The sequence below is a fragment of the Eriocheir sinensis genome, chromosome 68 (assembly GCF_024679095.1).
Source record: "Eriocheir sinensis breed Jianghai 21 chromosome 68, ASM2467909v1, whole genome shotgun sequence".
NCBI lineage: Eukaryota > Metazoa > Arthropoda > Malacostraca > Decapoda > Varunidae > Eriocheir > Eriocheir sinensis.
Window position 1 is genome coordinate 8,463,786 of NC_066576.1, and position 24,216 is coordinate 8,488,001.

A 24,216-nucleotide genomic window follows, 5' to 3' on the forward strand; every position below is an offset into this window, starting at 1 on the left:
TTCCTTGGCCCCTTTTTTTCCTCTCCGTACGTTTTATTTCCCTATTCCCGCTTTCTTTTTCATTTCTCATGCTAACAGTAACAAGGGATATATTTTCACTTCGTTTCTCTATGTTCATCTTTTTACTCCATTCTCATTCTCTCTCTCTCTCTCTCTCTCTCTCTCTCTCTCTCTCTCTCTCTCTCTCTCCTCTCTCTCTCTCTCTCTCTCTCTCTCTCTCTCTCTCTCTCTCTCTCTCTCTCTCTCTCTCTCTCTCTCTCTCTCTCTCTCTCTCTCTCTCTCTCTCTCTCTCTCTCTCTCTCTCTCTCTCTCTCTCTCTCTCCTTCAACTTAATATCAACTAGAGTAGAAATGCAACGTTTTGGAGTCTTCTGATTAATGTAAAATCACTTAGGTTTAAGGACAGACCACCAAGTCTGGACCATGGGGTCTGTGTGGTCTGATTTTCTATGTAAATCTATGTAAATCTCTCTCTCTCTCTCTCTCTCTCTCTCTCTCTCTCTCTCTCTCTCTCTCTCTCTCTCTCTCTCTCTCTCTCTCTCTCTCTCTCTCTCTCTCTCTCTCTCTCTCCAGTGCTCCGGTTTCAACGTGTTTTTTTATCTGTATTTTTCTCTTCTTATCTTTTCCCACTTTCTTTCTCTCGTCCTCCCCTCCTCCTTGTGCCTCTCTCTGCCTGTCTCTCTCTCTCTCTCTCTCTCTCTCTCTCTCTCTCTCTCTCTCTCTCTCTCTCTCTCTCTCTCTCTCTCTCTCTCTCTCTCTCTCTCTCTCTCTCTCTCTCTCTCTCCTTCCTCCATTGCTTATCTTCTATTTTATTTTTCTCTTCATTTCTATTCCTCTTCTTTCGTCTGCTCTCTTCCCTTCTCCTATGTTCCTCTTATCTCCTCTTTTCTCGTTTGCTCTCTTCCTTTCTCCTCTTCTCTCCTCTCCATTTCTCTTCTGTTATGTATAATCTTTCTTTTCCCTTATTTATCCTTTTCTCTTCCCCATTCTCTTCTTCCTTTCCTCTCCTTTCTGGTTTTCCTTTCCTTCCCTCTCCTTTCCTCTCCTCTCCTCTTCTTTTTGTTATGTATAATCTTCTTTCCTTATTTATCCTTTCCTCTTCTCCATTCTCTTCTTCCTTTCCTCTCCTTTCTGATTTTCCTTTTATTTTCTTTCCTTCCCTCTCTTCTCTCCTTCCTCTCCTCTTTTCCCGTCTCTTCTTTCCTTGCTTTCCCTCTCTTCTCTTTTTTCCTCTTTTCCTCCTCTCCTCTCATCCGATCTCCCTCACACTTAACCTTTACTGTACCTTTATTGGAGAGAGAGAGAGAGAGAGAGAGAGTCTGATTCACACAACATTTCGTCAGGTTCTCGGGAGTGAGTGAATGAGGCTTCGAATCGCTTCAGTGTCGCTCGTCTGGTGCTTCGGTTCCCCATTTCGAAGCATCAAGATGAGCCTGACCCCCCTTCTCTCTCTCTCTCTCTCTCTCTCTCTCTCTCTCTGCAGTTTGAATATCGACAATCTGGTGGCGCGTGTGTGTGTGTGTGTGTGTGTGTGTGTGTGTTAATGAGGTTTTATCTTTTTCGTATCTTAATAAGGGTTGTAATTTTCTATCATTATCTTCTGTGATCCTTAAGAATTGCGTTTTTTTTTTTTTTTTCTCTCTGTTTGTTATACTTTTTTTTTTCATATTAGTTAATGGCTTTGGTTTCCTATTCGCTGTGACTGAAATGAACTGCGTGTATGATAAAAAAAAAAAAAAACGTGTAGTTCTCAGTTCTTAGGGTAGGCGGTGGCTGAGTGGTAGCGTGCTGGGCTCACATTCACCACGTGATGGACGACGCGAGTTCGAATCCCCACGCTACCACCTGGGATTTTTCAGTCACCGCCGAGTGGCTTAAAACTACCCACATGCTGTCCTGAAGACCACCCATCAACCCGGACTCTAGAGGAAACCGTCCAAGTGAATCAAGAACGAGTTCCGGGGGGCAGCATGAGCCAAGGGAAGATGGCGCCACTATAAACACTTGCCTGCGCCATGACGAGCTGGGGCCGAACACCATCCAGACCCCTCGATCAAGCCTACCGGCGCTAATGGCGTAGACGTAAAAAAAAAAAAAAAAAAAAAAGAAAGAAAAGTGACCATTGAGGAGATAATGATTGAATATTACACCCTTATTAACCCGGTAGCTGCAGGGGTCATGTTTCGTAGGTTAGGTCAGGTTAGGTTAGGTTAAAGGCCCCTCTAAGTAAAATAATGAGAAAGAATCATCACTCACGCAAACCATTTCATAATATATATCAACGCATATGTGGTCAGTTTATGCATCATCTATTTTGGGAGGTTTAAATCATGGCACAAATTTGGCCCATCGCTGGTACACGGTAAAGCCACAAATTTGGCCCGTCGCTGCTACCGGGTTAAGTTACGAAAGAAGAGAATCATATCTGGTACACGATAAAGATCCACAATTTGGTCAAGGTGTGTACACGGTAAAGCCACAAATTTGGCCCGTCACAGGTGACAGGTGAGGCTGTCCAGGGAGAGCACAGGTGTGTGAGCCAGGTAATTGGTTTTACTTATCTTTACAGGTACGCATGTAATATTCGGTAAATACAAGCCACATTCATCTTTAGAAGTGTTGAGAAATCTTTGGGAGTCGGTTTATGTATTTATTTATTTTACGTCTACGCCTATAGGGCCGATAGGCTTGCTTGAGGGGCCTGGATGGTGTTCGACCCCAGCCCGTCACGGAGCAGGCAAGTGTTTATAGTGGCGTCATCTTCTCTTGGCTCATGCTGCCCCCCGGAACTCCTTCTTGATTAACTTGGACGGTTTCCTCTAGAGTCCGGGTTGATGGGTGGTCTTCAGGACAGCATGTGGGTAGTTTTAAGCCACTCGGCGGTGACTGAAAAATCCCAGGTGGTAGCGTGGGGATTCGAACTCGCGTCGTCCATCACGCGGTGAATGTGGGCCCAGCACGCTACCACTCAGCCACCGCCTACCCACTTTCATTTCCAAACGCGTGCAAACCTACCTACCCACACTCTCCTCCTCTCGTTTCTGTAGCCCTGAAGAACAACCAATCATTTCTTCAGGCTCAAGGATCATTGTGACGAAGTTGAGCACCGAAGCCACGCGCAGCTATAGCGTATGCTTTCAACCTTACCTTTACGTTGTTTTCTTTGTACGATTAGTCTGTTATGGGTATTTTTTTATTTATTTATTCATATGTTTGTTAATTTATTTTAGCCATTGATCTGTCTCCTCTACCGTAAAAAAGAGGGATAAAAGAGGGGTTAGATTTTTGCTTCCAAGTTTGGTTTACTTACGCTGCGTATTAATTTAGTTAGTTTACCTGAGTTTGAAGCGAGTTTACAGGTGTTTGGTTAGGGTAGAAGTCAAGTTAGATCGGTTAGATTAGGTCAGGTTATGTTAGGTTAAGTTGGGTTGGGTTAGGTTAGGGTAGGTTGGCTAGATTAGGTTAGGTTGAGTGGGTTAGGTTAGGTTGACTAGATTAGGTTAGGTTGGGTTGGATAGATTAGGTCAGGTTAAGCTAGGTTATGTTATGTTATGTTAGGTTAGGTTGGTTAGATTAGGTTGGATGGGTTGGGTTATGTAGGTTGGTTAGATTAGGTTGGTTAGATTAGGTTAGGTTGGTTAGATTAGGTTGGTTAGATTAGGTTGGGTTGGGTTAGGTTTTTTAGATTAGGTTGGGTTGGATTAGGTTAGGTTGGTTAGATTAGGTTGGTTAGATTAGGTTGGGTTGGGTTAAGTTGGTTAGATGAGTGTCAGACGTTGTTATGACATCCTTGCTCAGGCTGGCAGGTATATTGATTTGGATCGACGGGTGTAACTTCAAGGTGACAGACGATGTAACTACGGTACTTCCTTGCTCAGGTTAACATGTATAGTGAATGTGGCTCTGCAGGTGCAAATTAAAGAGGGTAGATTAGCTCCTCTCTACTCTCCAGGTGTTAGACAGTGTAATGGCTTCGTCACTATGATTTACAGGTGTATGGGATGTGTCTCTACAGGTGCAAATTAAAGAGGGTAGATTAGCTCCTCTCTACTCTCCAGGTGTTAGACAGTGTAATGGCTTCTACAATATGATTTACAGGTGTATGGGATGTGTCTCTACAGGTGCAAATTAAAGAGGGTAGATTAGCTCCTCTACTCTCCAGGTGTTAGTGTAATGGCTTCTACAATATGATTTACAGGTGTATGGAATGTGTCTCTACAGGTGCAAATTAAAGAGGGTAGATTAGCTCCTCTCTCCTCTCCAGGTGTTAGACAATGTAATGGATTCTACAATATGATTTACAGGTGTATGGAATGTCTCTCTACAGGTGCAAATTAAAGAGGGTAGATTAGCTCCTCTCTCCTCTCCAGGTGTTAGACAGTGTAATGGCTTCTACAATATGATTTACAGGTGTATGGGATGTGTCTCTACAGGTGCAAATTAAAGAGGGTAGATTAGCTCCTCTATTATCCAGGTGTTAGACAGTGTAATGGCTTCGTCACTATGATTTACAGGTGTGAGTTAAAGGTGAGGGTTTGGTTCCTCCTTACTCACCAGGTGTTTGACGATGTAATGGATTCATTGGACGCAGGTTGACAGGTGTACTGAATCCATCGGCACAGGTGTAATTTAAAGGCGATACGCTATAGCACAGCCTTAGATTGTGGCCTTGAGTTCCACGCAGGCTTTTGGGGGCTTCGTGGTGCAGTGGTAGCACACTCGGCTCACAACCAAGAGAGCCCGGGTTCGATTCCCCGGGCGGAGTGGAAAAATCTGGGCGGCTTTTCCGATACCCTACGCCCCTGTCCACCCAGCAGTGAATGGGTACCAGGTATTAATCGAGGGTTGTGTCCCGTCTCCTGGGGTCTGTTCCTTTCTCCTATAATGCCTTCCCCTTCTGTCTCTCTCCGGCATATGACCACAGATGTTGCGCCGACTAAACGAAACTTTCCAACTTTTCCTTTCTTCCTTTCTTCCTTCCCCCCTTAACAGCGAAATTAATGGTTTGGGGGAATGGTTCGGTCTGTTCGTCCACTCTCCTATTTCACTGGGCATGGTCACTACATACCCTCGCCAACACCCGGGCTCCACTGCGGATAGTTACAATCTAATATACAAGTTTAAATGAAGGGGAATAGGGTACCGCCACACGAGTTTACAGGTGCGAGAAAGCAATTACTTCCCATTACAGGTATACAGGGGAAATAATGAGCTGAGTTATGCAAGTTTTGAGACACGGAAGGAAAGTTATTCATTGGGTCTTGGAGTTTGCTAATGAAGGAAGGAACGAAGGAAGGAAAGAGTTAAAAAAAACATGCCATTACAAATACAAGTGGGGAGTAATTGGTTGATCTTTGCAAGTACGGGGAAAGAAAAGTCACTGATTAAGCTTTTGAGTTTGCTAATGAAGGAAGGAAGGAAGGAAGGAAGAAGGAAATAAAGTAAAAAAATAAAACAGGCTATTACAAAATTTAATACAAGTGGGGAGTAATTGTTGATTTTTGCAAGTACGGGGAAAGAAAAGTCACTAATTAAGCTTTTGAATTTGCTAATGAAGGAAGGAAGGAAGGAAGGAAGAAGGAAATAAAGTAAAAAAATAAAACAGGCTATTACAAAATTTATTACAAGTGGGGAGTAATTGTTGATTTTTGCAAATACGGGGAAAGAAAAGTCACTAATTAAGCTTTTGAGTTTGCTAATGAAGGAAGGAAGGAAGAAGGAAATAAAGTAAAAAAATAAAACAGGCTATTACAAAATTTAATACAAGTGGGGAGTAATTGTTGATCTTTGCAAGTACGGGGAAAGAAAAGTCACTAATTAAGCTTTTGAGTTTGCTAATGAAGGAAGGAAGGAAGGAAGGAAGGAGGAAATGGAGTAAAAAACAGGCTATTACAGATACAAGTGGATAATAATTGGTTAGTCTTTGCCAGCATGGAGGAAGGAAAGTCATTAATTAGGTCTTTGAGTTGGCTAATGAGGGAAGGAAGGAAGGAAGGATAAAAGGAGAGAGGAAGGAAGGAAGGAAAGGAAGAAGGAAGGAAGGGTTGAAAGAAAGAAAGAAAGAATAGCCAGACAGACAGATAAGAAGGAAGGAAGAAAGAAAAGAAAGAAAGCAAGAGAAAAGAAGGAAGGAAGGAAAAGAAACATAGATTAATAGAAAGGAAGCAAGAATGAAAGAAAAAGAAAGAAAGGAAGGAAGGGAAAGAGAGAAACATAGATAAAAAGAAAGGAAGCAAAAATGAATGAAAGAAAGAAAGAAAGAAAGAAAGGAAGGAAGGAAGGAAGAGAGAAAGAAACATAGATTAATAGAAAGGAAGCAAAAATTAATGAAAAATAGAGAGAAAGGAAGGAAGGAAGGGAAAGCAAAGGAAGGTATTAGGAAGAACAAACTACAGACACACGCCTAATTATATAGAGCCACAAATAGGGACGTAATTGAGTGTCCTATAACAAGTTTTCGGACAGGAGGGAAGTCATTAATTAGCCCCAGGTGAGTTTACAGGTGCAATCGGAAGGTAATTGGACGGACTGTAGAGGTGTGGGCTGGACGGTAATTAAGCCGGGGTCCGCGGGGCTTCACAGGTGAGGCGTCGGTGGGCAGGTGGTTAATTAGCCGGCGGACAGCGTACAGCACCTCTCTGGCTTTCAGCACTGGAAGGGGGAGTGGGTGGGGGGGATTTACATAGATTTACATAGATAGTTATTATTAAATATATTACACACGTTATTACATACATAGTTATTATTATTATGACCGCTCAGCTTAAAGGTTTTGCTTCTGTTTTACTTGTTTGAATTTTATGATGAATAGGTGTTGGGTGCTGACGGCCGGATAGCAATCAGCACTCGGGTTTTTTTTATAGCAAGAACAACAATAACAAAGACCTTTAAACTCTGGTCTACTAAAAGAAAAAAAAGGAGGAGGTCAGAAGGGAGGTCAATTTCGAGTGGAGAGGTGTCTTGATATATATTTTTATTTTATTTTTACGTGTACGCCTATAGCGGCTTGCTTGAGGGGCCTGGATGGTGTTCGGCCCCAGCTCGTCATGGCGCAGGCAAGTGTTTATAGTGGCGCCATCTTCCCTTGGCTCATGCTGCCCCCCGGAACTCGTTCTTGATTCACTTGGACGGTTTCCTCTAGAGTCCGGGTTGATGGGTGGTCTTCAGGACAGCATGTGGGTAGTTTTAAGCCACTCGGCGGTGACTGAAAAATCCCAGGTGGTAGCGTGGGGATTCGAACTCGCGTCGTCCATCACGTGGTGAATGTGGACCCAGCACGCTACCACTCAGCCACCGCCTACCCTATTATCATTGCTATTATTTCTCTAACTAATTTTGTCTAGACGTTTGATTGTTAATTTACTTCCTTATTGATTTTAGTTTTCTGTGTTTTGTAATGAGCATAAAAAGAATCCATCTACTTATAAATAACACCACCACTACTTATAAATCTACTATCATCGCTACCATCTACTTATAAATAACCAGACATCATCATATTTTACAGCTACCAATGTTATTATTATTATGACTAAGTAGTTTAGAGGATTCGCTTTTCATTTACTTGTTTGAATTTGATGATGTGTATTTTGTAAAGGGAAGCCGATTAAGTAATCCATCTATTTATAAAACAGTCGGATCTTGTTCAACGCTTCTCCTCTGGCATTTATATTTCAAGTTCTTGTGTTGGTTTATTTATTTATATATTTATTTATTTATCTATCTTTTCAGGTTTGCTAAATATAATAAAACAAGAATAAAAGATGAGAGAGAGAGAGAGAGAGAGAGAGAGAGAGAGAGAGAGAGAGAGAGAGAGAGAGAGAGAGAGAGGAAGTGTTCAGGGGAGGAAGAATCTCTCCAACTCCTCCTCTTCCTCTTCTACGTGGCATGAAAATATAATGGCGGAGAGAGAGAGAGAGAGAGAGAGAGAGAGAGAGAGAGACAGCGATCTATGGGTGTCTGCCCCGGAAAGACGAGAACAAAGGAATGACAGGAGAAAAGAAGGGCTGAAACAATTATTAAAAAGCTATATTGTGTCTGCCTTGTATGGCGCCCACACGCTCGGGCCTTCAATACGCCTGCATGAGCCGTGTGTGGGAGGTGGTGGTGGTGGTGGTGAGGTGGAGGAGGAGGAGGAAGAAGAAGAAGAAGAAGAAGAAGAAGAAAAAGAAGAGGAAGAAGTGAAGGAGGAGGAGGAGGAGGAGAAAGAGAAACTAAAAGGAAGATATGGGAGTGGAAAAGGAAGAAAAAGAAAAAGAAGAAGAAGAAGAAGAAGTGAAGGAGGAGGAGGAGGAGGAGGAGGAGGAGGAAGAAGAATGTAAGAGGAAGAGAGAAGAGGGAAAAAAAAAAAAAAAAAAGGAGGAGAGGAGAAACATAGAGAGAAGAGAGAGTGAGAGAGAGAGAGAGAGAGAGAGAGAGAGAGAGAGAGAGAGTTACGAGCTAAGAATAGAAAGAAGGGAAGAGGGGAGGAGGGAGGATTACGAGAAGAAGAACAAAGGGGAAGGGAAGAAGGAGGAGGAGGAGGAGGAGAATGATGAAAAGGAAGAAGGCGAAAGGGGAGAGAAGGGAAAATAACTGGAGGAGGAAAGGGGAAGAAGCGAGGAGGAGGAGGAGGAGGAGGAGGAGGAAGGGAAAACAGATACAGAAGAAGGAGGAAAATAAGCAAAAAGAAAAAAGAAATTAATTAAAGAAAAAGAAAATGGGGAGAAGAAGAAGAGAAAGATGATGAAAACGAGGAAGAGGAAGAAGAAGAACGAGAAGATAATAAAGAATAGGAGTAAAAAACGATGAAGAAGAAAAAGAAGATGAAGGAGAAGGAGGAAAGGAAGAAGAGGAAGGAAGAAAAACGGAAGCAGAGGAGGAGGAGGAGGAAACAGGGTGAGAAAAATATGGCAGAGAAGCAGAGGCAGAAGAGAGGCTTTAATGGAGGAGAAGGAAGAGGAGGAGGAGGAGGAGGAGGAGGAGGACTTCTGTAAACCATGCCTTGTATTGTGTGAATTAAGAGTGTGTGGGTGTTTGAGGTATTGCAGAGAGTGGCGGTGGTGGTGTGTTCGTGTGTAGTAACAGAAGTAGTAGTAGTAGTAGTAGTAGTAGTAGTAGTAGTAGTAGTAGTAGTAGTAGTAACAGAAACAGATAGATAGGTAGATATATATAGAGAGAGAAGTGTGTGTGTGTGTGTGTGTGTGTGTGTGTGTGTGTGTGTGTGTGTGTGTGTCGGGAAAGATTATGTGTCCGCACTGCGCCTTCTCCCTGCTGTGTGTGTGTGTGTGTGTGTGTGTGTGTGTGTGTGTGTGTGTTTATAAAATTAAGCAAGTCTATTATTTCCATCGATCACACTACACCGATGATTCTCTCTCTCTCTCTCTCTCTCTCTCTCTCTCTCTCTCTCTCTCTCTCTCTCTCTCTCTCTCTCTCTCTCTCTCTCATTGTTATTCTTTGCTTCTTTTTTTTCTCTCTTCCCGGAAGTTTTCATTTTTTTAACATTTTGAGTCCAGGATGATGGCAAAAACAGGATTAATTAAAACCTGGTCTCTCTCTCTCTCTCTCTCTCTCTCTCTCTCTCTCTCTCTCTCTCTCAGATAGTTATTTTCACATATTTTAATTTTTTTCCAGTTAAATTCTTCTCAAATGTCGAATTATCACTATTATCCTTATTTTTATCATTATCAATACTACTACTACTACTACTACTACTACTACTACTACTACTACAACTACTACTACTACTACTACTACTCATCTATACCTAATCGTCTTAGTTTCGTTTACATATATAGTTTTTTCATTTATATATTTCTTTCGTAATTTCGCGCCTCGAATGATTGCTTTTGTGCGTTATTGATCGGCGGGGCTCGCGTGTGAATGGGCGTGCTAGGAAGGAAGGAAGGACGGAGGGAGAGAGGGAAGGAGTGAACGGAAGGGAGGGAAGGGGAACGAGAAAAGAAAGGAAGTGAAGAAGCGGACGAGGGAGGGAAGGAGGGAAGGAAGGGAGAGTGGAAAAGAGCTAACGAAAGTAGGGAGGGAATAGACAGCGAAGAAAGAAGGAAGAGGGAGAGAAAGAAGGGAGAAGGGGAGAGTGAAAAGAAGGAAGGAAGAAGGAGAATGAAGGAGAGAGAAAGAGAAAGAGAAAAAGAAGAAGAGAAGAGAATGAAGGAGAGAGAGAGAGAGAGAGAGAGAGAGAGAGAGAGAGAGAGAGAGAGAGAGAGAGAGAGCATTCCAGTTGTTCCATACAAAATAATCAAGTTAGAACAGCGATTTAGTACTTACTCAGTCTATATCCCGATGTGTGTGTGTGTGTGTGTGTGTGTGTGTGTGTGCGTGTGTGTGTGTGTGTGTGTGGACATGAATTGCTCGCGACACTTGATTCCTTCCTTCCTTCCTTTCTTTCCCTCCCATCTTTTTTTTTCTCTTCCTCTCTTCCTCCTTCCTCCAAACTTGCCTCTCTCTCTCTCTCTCTCTCTCCTCTCCCTCTCTTCTTCCTCCTCCCCTCATCTGCATTTTTATCTCCCCTCTTCCTCCATCATTCATATCTGTCTTCCTTCCCCTTCTCCTTCCTCTCTTCCTTCAGTTTTATTCCTTCCTCCTCCTCTTCCTCCTCCTTCGTGGGTCACAATATCTTTCTGCGCTTCTATGTTCTTCTTCTTCTTCTTCTTCTTCTTCTTCTTCTTCTCCTTCATTGTTGTTGATCTTTTACTATTTCTTCTTTTTTCGTCTTCGTCTTCTCTTTCTCCTCCTTTCCTCCTCCTCCTCCTCCTCCTCCTCCTCCTTAATTTGATATCCTTCTCGTGTTTCACTTAATTCATGGTTTTCTTTTTTTTCTTTTTCTTAATTAACTTCTTCCTCTTCTGTGTCGTCTCTCTCTCTCTCTCTCTCTCTCTCTCTCTCTCTCTCTCTCTCTCTCTCTCTCTCTCTCTCTCTCTCTCTCTCTCTCTCTCTCTCTCTCTCTCTCTCTCTCTCTCTCTCTCTCTCTCTCTCTCTCTCTCTCTTGCTCTCTTTCTTTCCCTCGTTCCCTCCTTCCTTCCTTCCCTCTCTGCATTCATTCGTTTCCTCCTCTCTTTTCTTTTACAACTTCTTCCTTCTTATCTTCCTTCCCTCTTCTTATCTCTCCTTCCTTGGCTCATCTTTCTCTCCCTTCCTTCCTTCCTTCCTTCCTTCGTTCCGTACTTCCCTTCCCTGTTTTGTTTTTCTTCCTATTTTTCATCCATTTTCTCTTCTTCCTTTTCCCCTTCTCTCTCTTCCTACTTCGTTTACCCCTCTCCCTTCCTCCCTCCTCCTCTCCCTTCTTCCCTCCTCCTCTCCCTTCTTCCCTCCTCTTCTTTCCTCCTCCTCCTCATAATTCTTCCCTCCATCTCTCACCCTTCTTCCATTCTTCTCTCCTGCTTTTCTTTCTCTCTTTACTCACCATTCTTCCTTCCTCGTTCCTCCTCTCTCCATTCTTCCCTCCTCCTCCTCCTCCTCCTCTTCCTCTTCATCCTTCCTTCCCTCCCTCGTCTCAAGTTTCATTAAAGCCTTTCTTGCCTCATTACTGAAAAATGCCGGAAGATTGTACCCACCACCACCATCACCACCATCACCACCACCACCACCACCACCACCATCATCACCACTCCCACCACGACCATCAGCCTGAGCACCATCATCATCACCACCATCTCCATCACCACCACAACCGCAAGTCATCACCATTATGGCCCCTATGCTGCTTTCACTACATTATTACAACAACAACAACAACAACTACTACTACTACTACTACTACTACTACTACTACTACTATCAACGACAACAGCAACAACAATTTAAGGCAACTATGTCTATATAATAACAGTAATAATAATAATGATAATTACTAATAATAAAAATACCTTTAATTAAGCAACATTTCCTCTCTTCCACAGGTGTGTACCCAGAGACAGGTGTTTGCAGGTGTGGGAGAGGTGAAAGGTAAGTTTTGATCAGGTGAAGGAGGAGGAAAAAGAAAAGAAGAAGAAATAAAAGAGAAAAAGGAGAAAGAAAAAAGATGAAAATGAGGAAGAGGAAGAGGAAGAAGAAGAAATAAAAAAAGAAGAAAGAGAGAGATATAGGAAAAAGAAAAGAAGATAAAAATGAGGAAGAGGAAGAAGAAGAAGAAATAGAAGGGAAAAAAATGAAAAAGATGGAGAGATATGCAATTCTAAAATGTATTAAAAAAAGGTTAGACAATGTTAAAAAGGAAGATAAGAAAGAGGAGGAGGAGGAGGAGAAGGAAGCGGAGGAGGAGGAGAAAGAGGAAAAAAAAGTCCATGCAAATCTGCGAGGTAAAAAGAAAGTCATGTTAAAGAGGAAGATAACAAAGAGGAAGAGGAAGAGGAGGAGAATAAACTAGCTGAAACAGGAGGAGGAGGAGGAGGAGGAGGAAGAAGAAGAAGAGGAGGAGGAGGAGGAGGAGGAAAATTAAGTCAAAATAGGAGGAAGACAAACAGCATCAACAGTACCAAAACCACCAACAACAACAGTACCAACAACAACAACAACAACAACAACAGTAACAACAACAACAACAACAACAGTACCAGTAGCAGCACCATCATCAGGGCTTAGGGACGGTGCTTAAAGGTGCGCGGCTCACATCAACAGACATTGATTGGCCAGCGCCCAGGTGTTGCTACTCCGGCCAGGCGACGCGACGCTCACCTGCAATAACGGGCCGATGAGGGGACGGGACAGGTGTGATGGGGGGGGTGAGGGAGGTAGGGAAGGGGTGATGGCCGGTTAACTTGTGATGGGAGGTACTGGATAAGGGAGGGTACCTAGGTGATGGGACAGGTGTGATGGAAGGGAAGAGGAAGGGAGAGAGGAATGGGTGAATGTTGGCTGTGATGGGGCGGTAGGGAAGGGAGAGAGATGGGCAGGTCAGACCGTCATGGGAGGCTGTAAGATGATGAGAGATGGATGGAGGAAAGAGGAAGGGGAGAAGATGGGATTGTTAGCAGATGAGGGATGGGAGTGAAGGAGAGAGTGATTGGCTTGTCAAATCGTGATGGGAATTAGTAGGAGATGAGAGAAGGGATAAAATATTGATAGGGGGCCGGTATGATGGGATAGTGAAGGGGTGAGATGGGCTGCTTAAACTGTGATGGGTGTTAGTAGAAGAGGGATGGGAGGGCATGTTGATAGGGAAAGTTAACGAGGAAATAGGGGAGGTGTGAAGGAAGGAAGGTATGTTGATGAGAAAGGGAAAGTGAACTGGTTAAGGAGAGAAAGTTAATAGAGAGAATTGATGAAGGGGGAATGGAGAGGGCAAGATGAGAGAGAGAGAGAGAGAGAGAGAGAGAATAAGCAATGAAAGTGAACTGATTAAAGGGGATAAACTAATGAGAGAGAGAGAGAGAGAGAGAGAGAGAGAGAGAGAGTTAAAGTTGAAAATATTAAGGAAAAAGGTGAGTTTTTTTCTTAGTAACCTCCTTTTTCCTCTTTTTCTTCTTTCTTTTCTTTTTTCCTCATTCCCTTGAAGCGAGTTATTTTGGTTAGCTATCTCTTCTTTCCTCTTTCTTTCCTCTTTCTCTCTTCTTTTTCCTTTCTCCTTCGCATGTGTTTTTCTTAGTCATTTCTTTCCTCTTTTTCCTCTTTTCTTTTTCCTTCATCATTTATTTCCTCTTTCTTTCCTCTTCCTCTTTCTTTTCTTTCTCCTTCGCATGTGTTTTTCTTAGTCATTGCTTTCCTCTTTTTCCTCTTTTCTTTTTCCTTCATATTTTTCTTCACATAATTTCTTTTCTCTTTTTTTTCTTCCTCTTTTCTTTTTCCTTCACATTTTTCTTTGCATCTTTTTTCCTCTTTTTTCTTCCTCTTTTCTTACTCCTTCATAATTTTCTTTATATAATTTCTTTCCTCTTTTTTTTCTTCCTCTTTTCCTTCACGTCTTTTCTTTCCTCTATTTTTTCTTCCTCTTTTCTTTTTCCTTCATATTTTTCATCACATAATTTTCCTCCTTTCTTTCCCTTATACATTTTTTCTCATTCATCTTTTCTCTCCTCCTTTTCTTTCTCCTTCACATTTACTTCTTTGATTTCTCTTTTATCTTTTTTCTATCTTCCTTCTTTTCTTTCTCAATGTTTTTATTTAATAGTCGTTTTTTATCCTTCTTCCTCTCTTCTTTTCCTTTATGTTCATGTATGTTTTAACTCATTCTTTCTTTCCTCTTTCTTTTTTCTCTTTTTTCATTCTCCTCTTCTCATTTTTTACATTTATTTCAAGCATTTCCATTTTTTTAAGTCTATCCCTTACTTAAAATCACACACAAAAATCCTCACTATTGGAAAGAAAGGAAAAAATAAAAAATAAATTATAAGAAGTGGCATTAATGGGTATTGTTGAAGGTTAACGTACCATGCCTTCCCCTTCCTTCCCCTTCCCTTTAAATGCTAAGCTCACAGGGAAGGGAAGGGAAGGGAAGGAAAGGGGAAAGCGAGGGGAGCTGGGAAGGGCATTTAATAGCTATTTGTAAGGGTTAATCTTGCACATAATCCCCTCCTTCCCTTTTGGCTTGAAATTAATAGCTTGGGGAGGAGGAAAAGGGGACAGAGGAAAGGGAGGGAAAGAAGGGGTCGTGGAAGAGAAAGAAGAGGGGGAAAAAAAGGGGAGGTGAATGTGTATTTCCATTAGTGTTTTATATATTATTTCTTTTTCTTTTCCTTTCCTTTATTATTTATTGAAGGGGGGATTATCGCAGAAAGGGAGGGAAAAAAAAGAGAGGGGAAGAAGGGGGAGGAGAATATGTATTTCCATTAGTGTTTTATATATTATTTCTTCGTTTTCTTTTCCTTTCCTTTATTATTTATTGAAGGGGGGGTTATCGCAGAAAGAGAGGGGAAGAAGGAGGAGGAGAATATGTATTTCCATTAGTGTTTTGTATTTTATTTCGTCTTGTTCTTTTCCTTTTCCTTTCCTTTATAATTTATTGAAGGGGGGGTTATCGCAGAAAGGGAGGAGAAGAAGAGGGGAGGAGAGGGAAAAGAAGGAGCATATTGATCTGTGAGGGGAAAAGGTTAAGTATGAGAAGAAAATGCAAGTTCTTATATGCTATCTCATCTTCCTAGTTAGCAAAGGTTAGAAGGTTAGAAAATGAACATGAAATGGAAATGAAGATGACAGGAAAACCAAGAGGAAAATGAGGGGAAAAAGTTAAGTATCACGAGAAAATGCAAGTTCTTACATCCTACGTCATCTTCCTAGTTAGCAAAGGTAAGAGGTTAGAAAATGAATATAAAATGAAAAAGAATATGACAGGAAAACCGAGGGGAAAATCAGAGGAAAAGAGTTAAGTATCAGAGGAAAACTGTAATTCTGATATCCTTGTTCCCTCTCAGTTAGTGAAAATTAATTGGTCAAAAAAATATAAAAAGGAAATGAACATGAAAAAGAGAAAAACCAAAGAGAAAGTGAGGGAAGAATAAGAGAGGACGAAGGAAAACTCGCTTCAAGAAATAGAGGAAGAAGAAAGGAAAAGAGAAAAGAAGAAAAGTTGAAAAAATGCAAGACCTTTTATTTCCCCTTGCAATATCCAGAATTAAGAGAGAGAGAGAGAAGAGCCTATTTTCAAGGACATGTCACCTATCCCCCATCCCACCCCCACCCCGTCAGCTAAGAGGTGGCGATGGGCGTGAAACGGAGACGATGGTGCGCCAAAGGGGGCCATTCACGCCCTCACCAAACGGTTGGGTCGCCCCTCGGCCATTACTTTGATATGGTGAGGGGAAAGGATAATGGGGGGAGGGGAGGGGAAAGGGGAAGGGGGAGAGAAGGGAAGGAAAGGAGAGGGGAAGAGAAGAGGAGGAGGGGGTAGAAGGGAAGAGAAAAGGGAAGGGATTGGATGGAGGAGAGGAAGTGGAGGGGAGGGGAAGAAGAGGGAAGGAAAGGAGAGAGGAAGAGGAGGAGGAGGAACGGTTTAGGGTAGAGAAAGGGATGGAAGAAGGTGAGAAGAGGAAGGGGAAGAAGAGGGGAAGGAAGGGGAGGGAGAGAAGGGAGGAGGGGAGGGGAAGAATGATTTCAGTGTCATGACTAAGATAATTCCTCCTCTTTCCTCCCCTCTTCTTCCTCCTCCCTCCTCGTCTCCTTCCCTCTCCCCTTCCTTCCGCTCTCTCCCCTCGTCTTCTTCCTTGTTTTATTTTCTTATCTCCCCTTCTTCCTTCCTTCCTTCTCCTTCACCTCATGTATCAGAGAGAGAGAGAGAAGAGAGAGAGAGAGATTTAAATTGCAAGCAGGACAAAACAGCTGGATAAAGTCGAGAGAGAGAGAGAGAGACCTGGGGGCCGATCATTTACCTGCTTGACGTAGCCTTGTAATGACCTGACCCCCCCCCCTCCCCTCCCCCTCCCCACCCCCTTCCTGACCCCTATCCAATCTACCCTTTCTAACTTACTCTCTTTCCCCTCTCTCCCCCATTACCCCATTCTCCCCCTTCCTCCCCTCCTGCTCCTCCCCCTAATCATTACTTTCCCTCCCCTTTCTGTCTAAGTTTTACCTCTCCCAATACTCTCCCCTTTTTTTCCCTCCCTAGTGTCCACTCCCCATCCCTTCGCCTCCTTTTCCCCTCCCCATCCCTTCCCCTCCTATTCCCCTTCCATTCGTGCCCCCTTCCCATCCCTTACCTTTCTTCTCCCCTCCCTTGTCTCCCCTTCCCCTCCCCTCCCCATCCGTCTCCCCGCCTTGTGACTCAGCTCCATAACTATCACCCCTCTCCTCTCCTCCTCCTCTCCCTCCCCTATATAATATCAGCCCACCCCTCCCCCTCTCCTTCTCTTCCCTCCTCTTCCCTCCTCTTCCTCCTCTCCCCTCCCCTATATAGGATCAGCCTCCCCCATCCCTCCCCTAATCCCTCCCTGGTTCCTGTCACTCTCCCTTTTCTTCTTCTCCCCCCCCCCTCCCCCCATTTCTCTCCCCCAGTGTAGTGAGTCAGCCCAAAGCACCCCCCCCCCTCCCTTTCCTCCTCCTCCTCCTCCTCCTCCTCCCTTCTCTCCATGGGGTCAAAATCGATTTAATCTATGCATAATATTCATAGGTAAAAAGCCTGGCTACTGTGTCTCTCTCTCTCTCTCTCTCTCTCTCTCTCTCTCTCTCTCTCTCTCTCTCTCTCTCTCTCTCTCTCTCTCTCTCTCTCTCTCTCTCTGTCTCTGTCTCTATATCTATCTATCTATCTCTCCATTTCCTTTTTTTTTATCTTTTCTACTTCCAAAATTATCATGTTATTTATTTATGTCATATCATTATCATTTTTATCGTCATTCCCATGTTCGTTAAATCTGTAATTATTATCTTTATCTTCTTTATTCTCGTTCGCTATCGTTTTCTTATTTTCTTTTCCTGTCTTGCGTCTTGCTTTCCTCATTTTTCATTTCCATCTTTTTTTCCATTTCTTTTTTTTTACATTTAATTTTCCATTTCTTAACTGTTTTCTTTTTGCTTTTTTTCTCTCTTTCTTTATCTTTCTTTCCCCACCTCTGACTTTCTTCTTCTTCCTTTATTATCTGTTTTCTTTTTTCCTTCTTTCGTCTATTCCCTTTTTCTTTTCCCTTCTTCATTTCCATCATCATCTTCATCTCGTATTTCTCCCTCTTTATCTTCTTATTCTTCCATCTACATTCGTTTTTTTCAATTGTTTTCTTATTTTCTTTTTCTGTCTTGCATAATTTCCATCTTCTATTCTTAACTGTTTTCTTTTTTTCTTTTTCTCTCTACTTTTCTTTCCCCATCTCTCATTTTCTTCATCTTCCTTTATTATCTGTTTTCTTTTTTCCTTCTTTCGTCTATTCCCTTCTTCAGTTCCATCGTCATCTTCATCTCGTATTTCGCCCTCGCCCATCTTCTTATTTTTTCCATCTATATCCGTTACTGTTTTCTCCTGTTTCCTCCTTCTTTTATATTATCTTACTTTCCCCTTCTCTCATTTCCATCATCATCTTCATCTGTTCCTTCATCTTCATCATCTCCTTTTCTACTCTTCCTTCCATTCCTTCATCTTTTTAACATTATCTTTCTCTCCCCTTCTCAGTTCCGTCATCATCATCCCTATCTCTCATTTTCCCCCCCCCCCCCCCCCCCGTTTTCTCCTGTCCTTCATCATCATCTTATTCCATCTTCATCATCGTCTTTCTTTCCCATCTCCCTCTGTTATTATTTTGTCATAAGGTTTTGTTGGTAAGAGAACCGGGTAGGACACGAAGTAATGGGCTTAAACTGGATACATTTAGACTCAACAGGGACATAGGCAAAAATTGGTTTACTAACAGAGTGGTGGATGAGTGGAATAGGCTTAGCAGTCATGTGGTGAGTGCCAATACTTAAATTCAAAAATAGATGGACATTCATTCATGGACACCTCATTTTCTCCTCCATTTTTATTTCTGCATCTTCTCCATCTTCCTCTCCTTAATCCTTCTTCATTACTCTCCCCATCTTCCTCTCCTTAATCCTTCGTTCTTACTCTCTCCATCTTCCTTCCTATCTATCTATCTATCTAATTGTTATCCTCTGGTCATCTTCATTTTTCTCTATCTATCTGTTTGTTATCCTCTGGTCATCTTCATTTCTCTCTGTTAATCTATTTGTTATCCTCTGTTCATCTTCATTCCTCTCTATCTATCTATCTAATTGTTATCCTCTGGTCATCTTCATTTTTCTCTATCTATCTGTTTGTTATCCTCTGTTCATCTTCATTTCTCTCTGTCTATCTATCCAATTGTTATCCTCTGGTCATCTTCATTTCTCTCTGTCTATCTATTTGTTATCCTCTGTTCATCTTCCTTCCTCTCTATCTATCTATTTATTTGTTCTTCTTTCATCCTCGTATCCAATTTCTCTTCTTTTATCAACCCGTCTCGCTTTTTCTTCCCTCATTCATCCTTTCCTCTTTTTTTTCCTTTCCATCTTGCGGTTTTCGTGTGGCGGTTTCGGGTTCCCTTCTTTTCCCTTCTTTTTTCCCCTTCTTCACATGTGGCTTGTGGCGTATGATTGGATGTGATAATGTACCCGAGAGAGAGAGGGAGGGAAGGGGAGGGAGAGAGGAAGGGAAGGAAGGGGAGAGAAGGAGGTGTTTGTGAGAGCTTGGTGGAGGATATGTGGAGGGAAAAAGGAGAGAATGATGTCTTTGGTGGTGTTGCAAACGGTTTGATTAGAAGGAGAGAGAGAAGGGAGGAGACGGTGGTGGTGGTGGTGGAGGTGGAGGTGGTGGAAGACGACGAGGAAGAAGGGAAAGGAAAGAATGGAGGAACGGGGAAAGGATTAGCTGGAAAGATGTTTTGTAAGAGCGTGTGATAAGAAGATGATGATGATGATGAAGAAGAAGAAGAAGAAGAAGAAGAAGAAGAAGAAGAAGAAGAAGATGATGATGATGATGATGATGATGATGATGATGAAGAAAAAAGAAGAAGAAAGAGAAGAAGAAGGGGAGACAACGGATTAGGTGGAATAGAAGGAAAATCACAGCAAGAAAGAAGATGGAAAGAAAATGAAAATGCGAGAGGAGGAGATAAAGAAGATGATGGAGGAGGAAGAGGAGGAGGAAAATAAATGAGGTGTTAAAATAGAAAGAAAAAAAGAGGAAAACAAACATGGTGTACGAGAGAGAGAGAGAGAGAGAGAGAGAGAGAGAGAGAGAGAGAGAGAGAGAGAGAGAGAGAGAACACCTGTAGAGTCGAACAGGTAAAAGAGAGAAGCTGCTCCCGTTACCATGGCAACCTCTCCTCATCCTCCTCCTCCTCCTCCTCCACCTACCTCTCCTCCCCCAACCTCCTTTCCTCCTCTCAATCATCTTTCTTCACTTCTACTTCTGCTCTTCCTCCTCCTCCTCCTCCTCCTTCTCAATCTGTCCTCCTTAGAAAAGAGACCACCAGGAGGAGAAGGGAGAGAGTATATATTCTTCCTCTTTAAATTTCTCCCTTAAACTTTTGCCCCGTCCTCAATATTCCTCCCTTAAAAGCCGACTGGACCCGACAAGGATGGAAAAGAAGAAGAAGAAAAGAACAAGAACAAGAAGAAGAACGGAAAATATGCCATAAGGATAAAGAAGACGAAGAGAAAAGAAGAAGTAAATGAAGAAATAAGAAGAAAATGATAGAAGAAAGTACAGTAGAAGAACATTAGATAAGGATACATAAGGATACATGCAGATAACAATAAGAAAATGAGGAGGAGGAGGAGAAGGAGAAAGAAGAAAAATATAGATAAAGAGACACGAGGAAGTAGAAGTAATAGAAGAACAAGAAGAAAAAAAAGAACATTAGGATACATAAGAAAACACATAGGATACAGGGAGACTGAAACATGAGTGGAACTTTAGATGGCAACTTTTTTTTTCTCTCTCTCTCTCTCTCTCTCTCTCTCTCTCTCTCTCTCTCTCTCTCTCTCTCTCTCTCTCTCTCTCTCTCTCTCTCTCTCTCTCTCTCTCTCTCTCTCTCTCTCTCTCTCTCTCTCTCTCTCTCTCTCTCTCTCTCTCTCTCTCTCTCTCTCTCTCTCTCTCTCCCCCCCCCCCTTCTCCCCCTCCCTCCACAAAAGACAGTGAAGTGACTAATTTGTATCAAAGGAAAACGAAATAGGTACGAGAGAGAGAGAGAGGAACCCATAAGCAGAACGGATATAGGCAGGTAGCCAGGTAGTGATATGGTGGTGATGGTGGAGGTGGTGAAAGGTAATGGTAGTTTTAGTGGTGATAGTGATTGTGGTAGAAATAGTTGTAGTAGTAGTAGTAGTAGTAGTAGTTGTGGTAGTAGTAGTTGTGGTAGTGGGTAATATTATGATCTTAAGATACGTGTTTACACTTAACATAAACGTGAGCTCTCAAGTATATAAACGGTTAATGGAATGTCTGTGTGTGTTCAGGGAAGGGTGATGACGATGACGAGGCGGATGTTGCAGTGATACAGATAACACACACACACACACACACACACACACACACACACACACACACACACACACAGACAGACAGACACAGACACAGACACACACACACATGGGGACCAAATTTGACGGTTCTTTGGCATCTTGCTCTGTTTTCCTTGTTGAAGCAGCAGGTTGGTGGCGTCTCTCTCTCTCTCTCTCTCTCTCTCTCTCTCTCTCTCTCTCTCTCTCTCTCTCTCTCTCTCTCTCTCTCTCTCTCTCTCATGGTGTAACCTCCTCTTGATATGAAACAATGTTATTACTGCGGCTAATAATAATAATAATATCTATAATAATAGTAATAATAATAATAATAATAATAATAATAACAATAAGACGAAATTCGGCCCCAGCCTCGCCAAGCACAGTGACCGTCAACGAGCTTTATTAATCAACTTTGAATTAATCTTGCGTACAGTTTTATCGCCTCAAAACTTAACACGATTTATCCTGGAACGCGTCCTCCGCCTCTCCAAGGAGTTTTGGCTGCGCATTTAGCACAGACCAGCAGGTGGCGTTGAGAAAGGTCCAAGTTGGTGCCTTGCTCTGCTGTCTAACCCGCCGCGTGAGGTCCGCCGCCCACTCCGCCTGCGTGACGTCGGTAATCTCGGCGGATGACGTCCTGAGCCTCGTCATCCCAGGGCGTATTGTGCCACGGCCACTGCGTCTCCCTCAGTGACGCCCGCTGAAGAGTGTATGACGTGCTGGTGTCCAGGAGGCCGTTCTGTGTGACTGCTGATGAAGTCCTTTTTTATTTATTTTTTTTTTTTTTTTTTTACGTCTCAGCCTGCTGCGCTGGTAGGCTTCTTCCCGGTGGGGCCTGATGGTCGGCCCAAGGCTTCTTCCCGGTGGGGCCTGATGGTCGGCCCAGCCCGTTCTGGCGCAGGCGAGTGTTTATAGTGGCGCCATCTTGCATTGGCTCATGCTTCCCTCCCGGAGCTCATCTTTAATCCTAGAATCTAGAGTCCGGGTTGATAGGTGGTCTTCAGGACAGCATGTGGGTAGTTTTAAGCCACTCGGCGGCGGCTGAAAAATCACAGCTTGGTGGCACCGGGCGGGGATTGAACTCGCGTCCTCCTGAACGCGGCGCCGTCACTCTGTCGACTCAGCCACCCGCCTCCCCAAATATTACGTTCAGCTAAGAGTAAGCATCAGGAACAATTATTTCATTAGAGAGAGAGAGAGAGAGAATGCTTGCGCTCACATACACATGAGTAAACGTGTGCGATCAGGGATTGAATTCGCGTCCTCCTGAACGCGGCGCCGTCACTCTGTCAACTCAGCCACCGCCTCCCCAGACTGGCGGGGTCATTGTGTTCCGCACGTGGTTTGTGAAAATATGGCGCTTTTCTTTAATGGTGTGCAGTGTTGCTGCCTCGTTGAGTGCCAGTGACGCGTCCGCCACCAGCGCCGCCTCGCATTCAGGGTGTTCGAACATCGTGGCGGCGTCACACCTAGTCATCCCATTGTCTGCGTCATTTATGTAGATAATGAATAAAAGCGGGCCTAAAACTGAACCTTGAGGAACCCCACTGGTAACATAACCCCATTCGGATTTTTTACCGTTAATGGTAACCCTCTGTTTCCTGTCGCTAATCCACGCCCTAACCCAATCATTAACCTTCCCTCCTACTCCATGAGCCCTGACTCTATTTAATAGTCTCTGGCGAGGTACCTTATCAAAGGCCTCACGAAAATCAAGATAAACTACATCGTAACTCATCATTGTCAGCTGCCTCGTATACTCTATTGTAAAAGGGTAAAAGATTAGTAAGGCACGACTTTCCTCTAATAAACCCATGCTGTGAGTCGTGAATTAAATTATGTTTGTCAATATGGTCCCTAATACTGTCTGCTATTATTGACTCAATCATTTTACCTATAACTGACGTCAAACTAATCGGCCTATAGTTTTGCATAGAAGATTTGTCTCCCTTCTTAAATATTGGAATTACGTGTGCCTGCCTCCATGAAACAGGCACCCCCCTGTGTCCAGCGACTTCCTAAAGACTTTTGTTAGCTGGCCACTGATTTCAGTTTTACATAAATTTAATATCCTGGGGAAAATTTCATCTGGCCCTGGCGCCTTAGTAACTCTGAGTCTATCTATCTGTCTAATCACGACCTCCCGAGACTTGTTATCCAGCTGCGTGAGCCGGCGGACCGCCAGAACCTCAAGATCTTGGTCTCAAGATTTTTCCTTGCCCGGGCGGTTGTCGCAGCACGGAGGTCCACAGATACATTTCCTAAGATGTTTATAGTGAGGAAGATTTTCCAGCCCGCAGCATCCATGTCAGGTGTCCCAGCCGAGGCCTGGGTGTGACGGGCGCGTCCAGACCCCGTCCCCGGGGATAAGGTCAAAGACGAGGGTGTGCTGGGGCGGTGAGTCCCAAGGAGCCTCACTTCTGACGGCGCGGCTCCGGCGTCTGGAAGCGTGGCCTTCAGGGTCTGGCGAGTCTCCTTCTGGGAAGCCGCCCCCGCCCCTCCCGCCGCCTCCTCAGCTGCCAGTGACCTACTTACCGTGAACGTGCGGCGGCCTGTCACCTTACCAGAGCCTTTGATCCTGCCCGCAGTATATACTGTACTACTGCTGCTACTACTACTACTACTACTACCATTACTACTACTACTACTACTACTACCATTACTACTACTACTACTACCATTACTACTACTACTACTACTACTACTGCTGCTAGCAAGAAAATAATAATAATAATAATAATAATAATAATAATAATAATACTGATAATAATAATAAAGCCTAAGGTGAATACAGAGCTCGTTTTTCGCGCCTGAACCCTCACCTGAAGTGCTTCATAACCTCCTAATGGGTTTGATAACACGGAGGGTAACACGTCTGCTGCTTTTTACTGCCGACAAGGAGGTGATATCACACGACGTGCCTTCTACCTTGACTACTACTACTACTACTACTACAACCACCACCGCTGTTACCACTTTTAATATATCTTACCTAAACTAACGAAGCAGCTGATTTTACTGAATTTCTTCCATGTAATATAGTTCTAGTAGCAGCAGTAGTAGTAGTAGTAGTAGTAGTAGTAGTAGTAGTAGTAGTAGAAGTCGAAATTACACTGAAGAAAGTTAATTAAAAAGAGCAGTGTGTTTCAGCTGTCGGGTCCAAAAGAGAGGGTAGGGTACACTGCCCTACATACCAGTTATAGTCGGGGGGGGGGAAGGGGGGGGAAGGACAGGGAGGGAGAGGAGAAAGAGAGAAGGAAAAATATCGCATAATTAAACCCATGTCTCTGTTTCCTTCATATCCTCCTCTATTCCTTCTTCC

At 43.2% G+C, this 24,216-nt stretch overlaps 1 protein-coding gene across 5 annotated transcripts in view; it reads left to right on the forward strand.

The window, feature by feature from the left end:
- Positions 1-24,216, forward strand: part of LOC126988257 (beta-arrestin-1-like) — a 141,034-nt gene that overhangs the window by 61,885 nt on the left and 54,933 nt on the right. For 4 of the 5 annotated variants that reach the window (XM_050846314.1, XM_050846315.1, XM_050846307.1 and 1 more), the window contains one exon: positions 11,897-11,942. The exons of the other annotated variant lie outside the window; for it this stretch is intronic. Coding sequence is in view for 3 of the 4 variants with exons in the window: in XM_050846315.1 (XP_050702272.1) it covers positions 11,897-11,942 (46 nt within the window). In the remaining variant the exon portion in view is untranslated. The remainder of the gene's footprint in view (positions 1-11,896; positions 11,943-24,216) is intronic. 5 annotated transcript variants of the gene reach the window in all.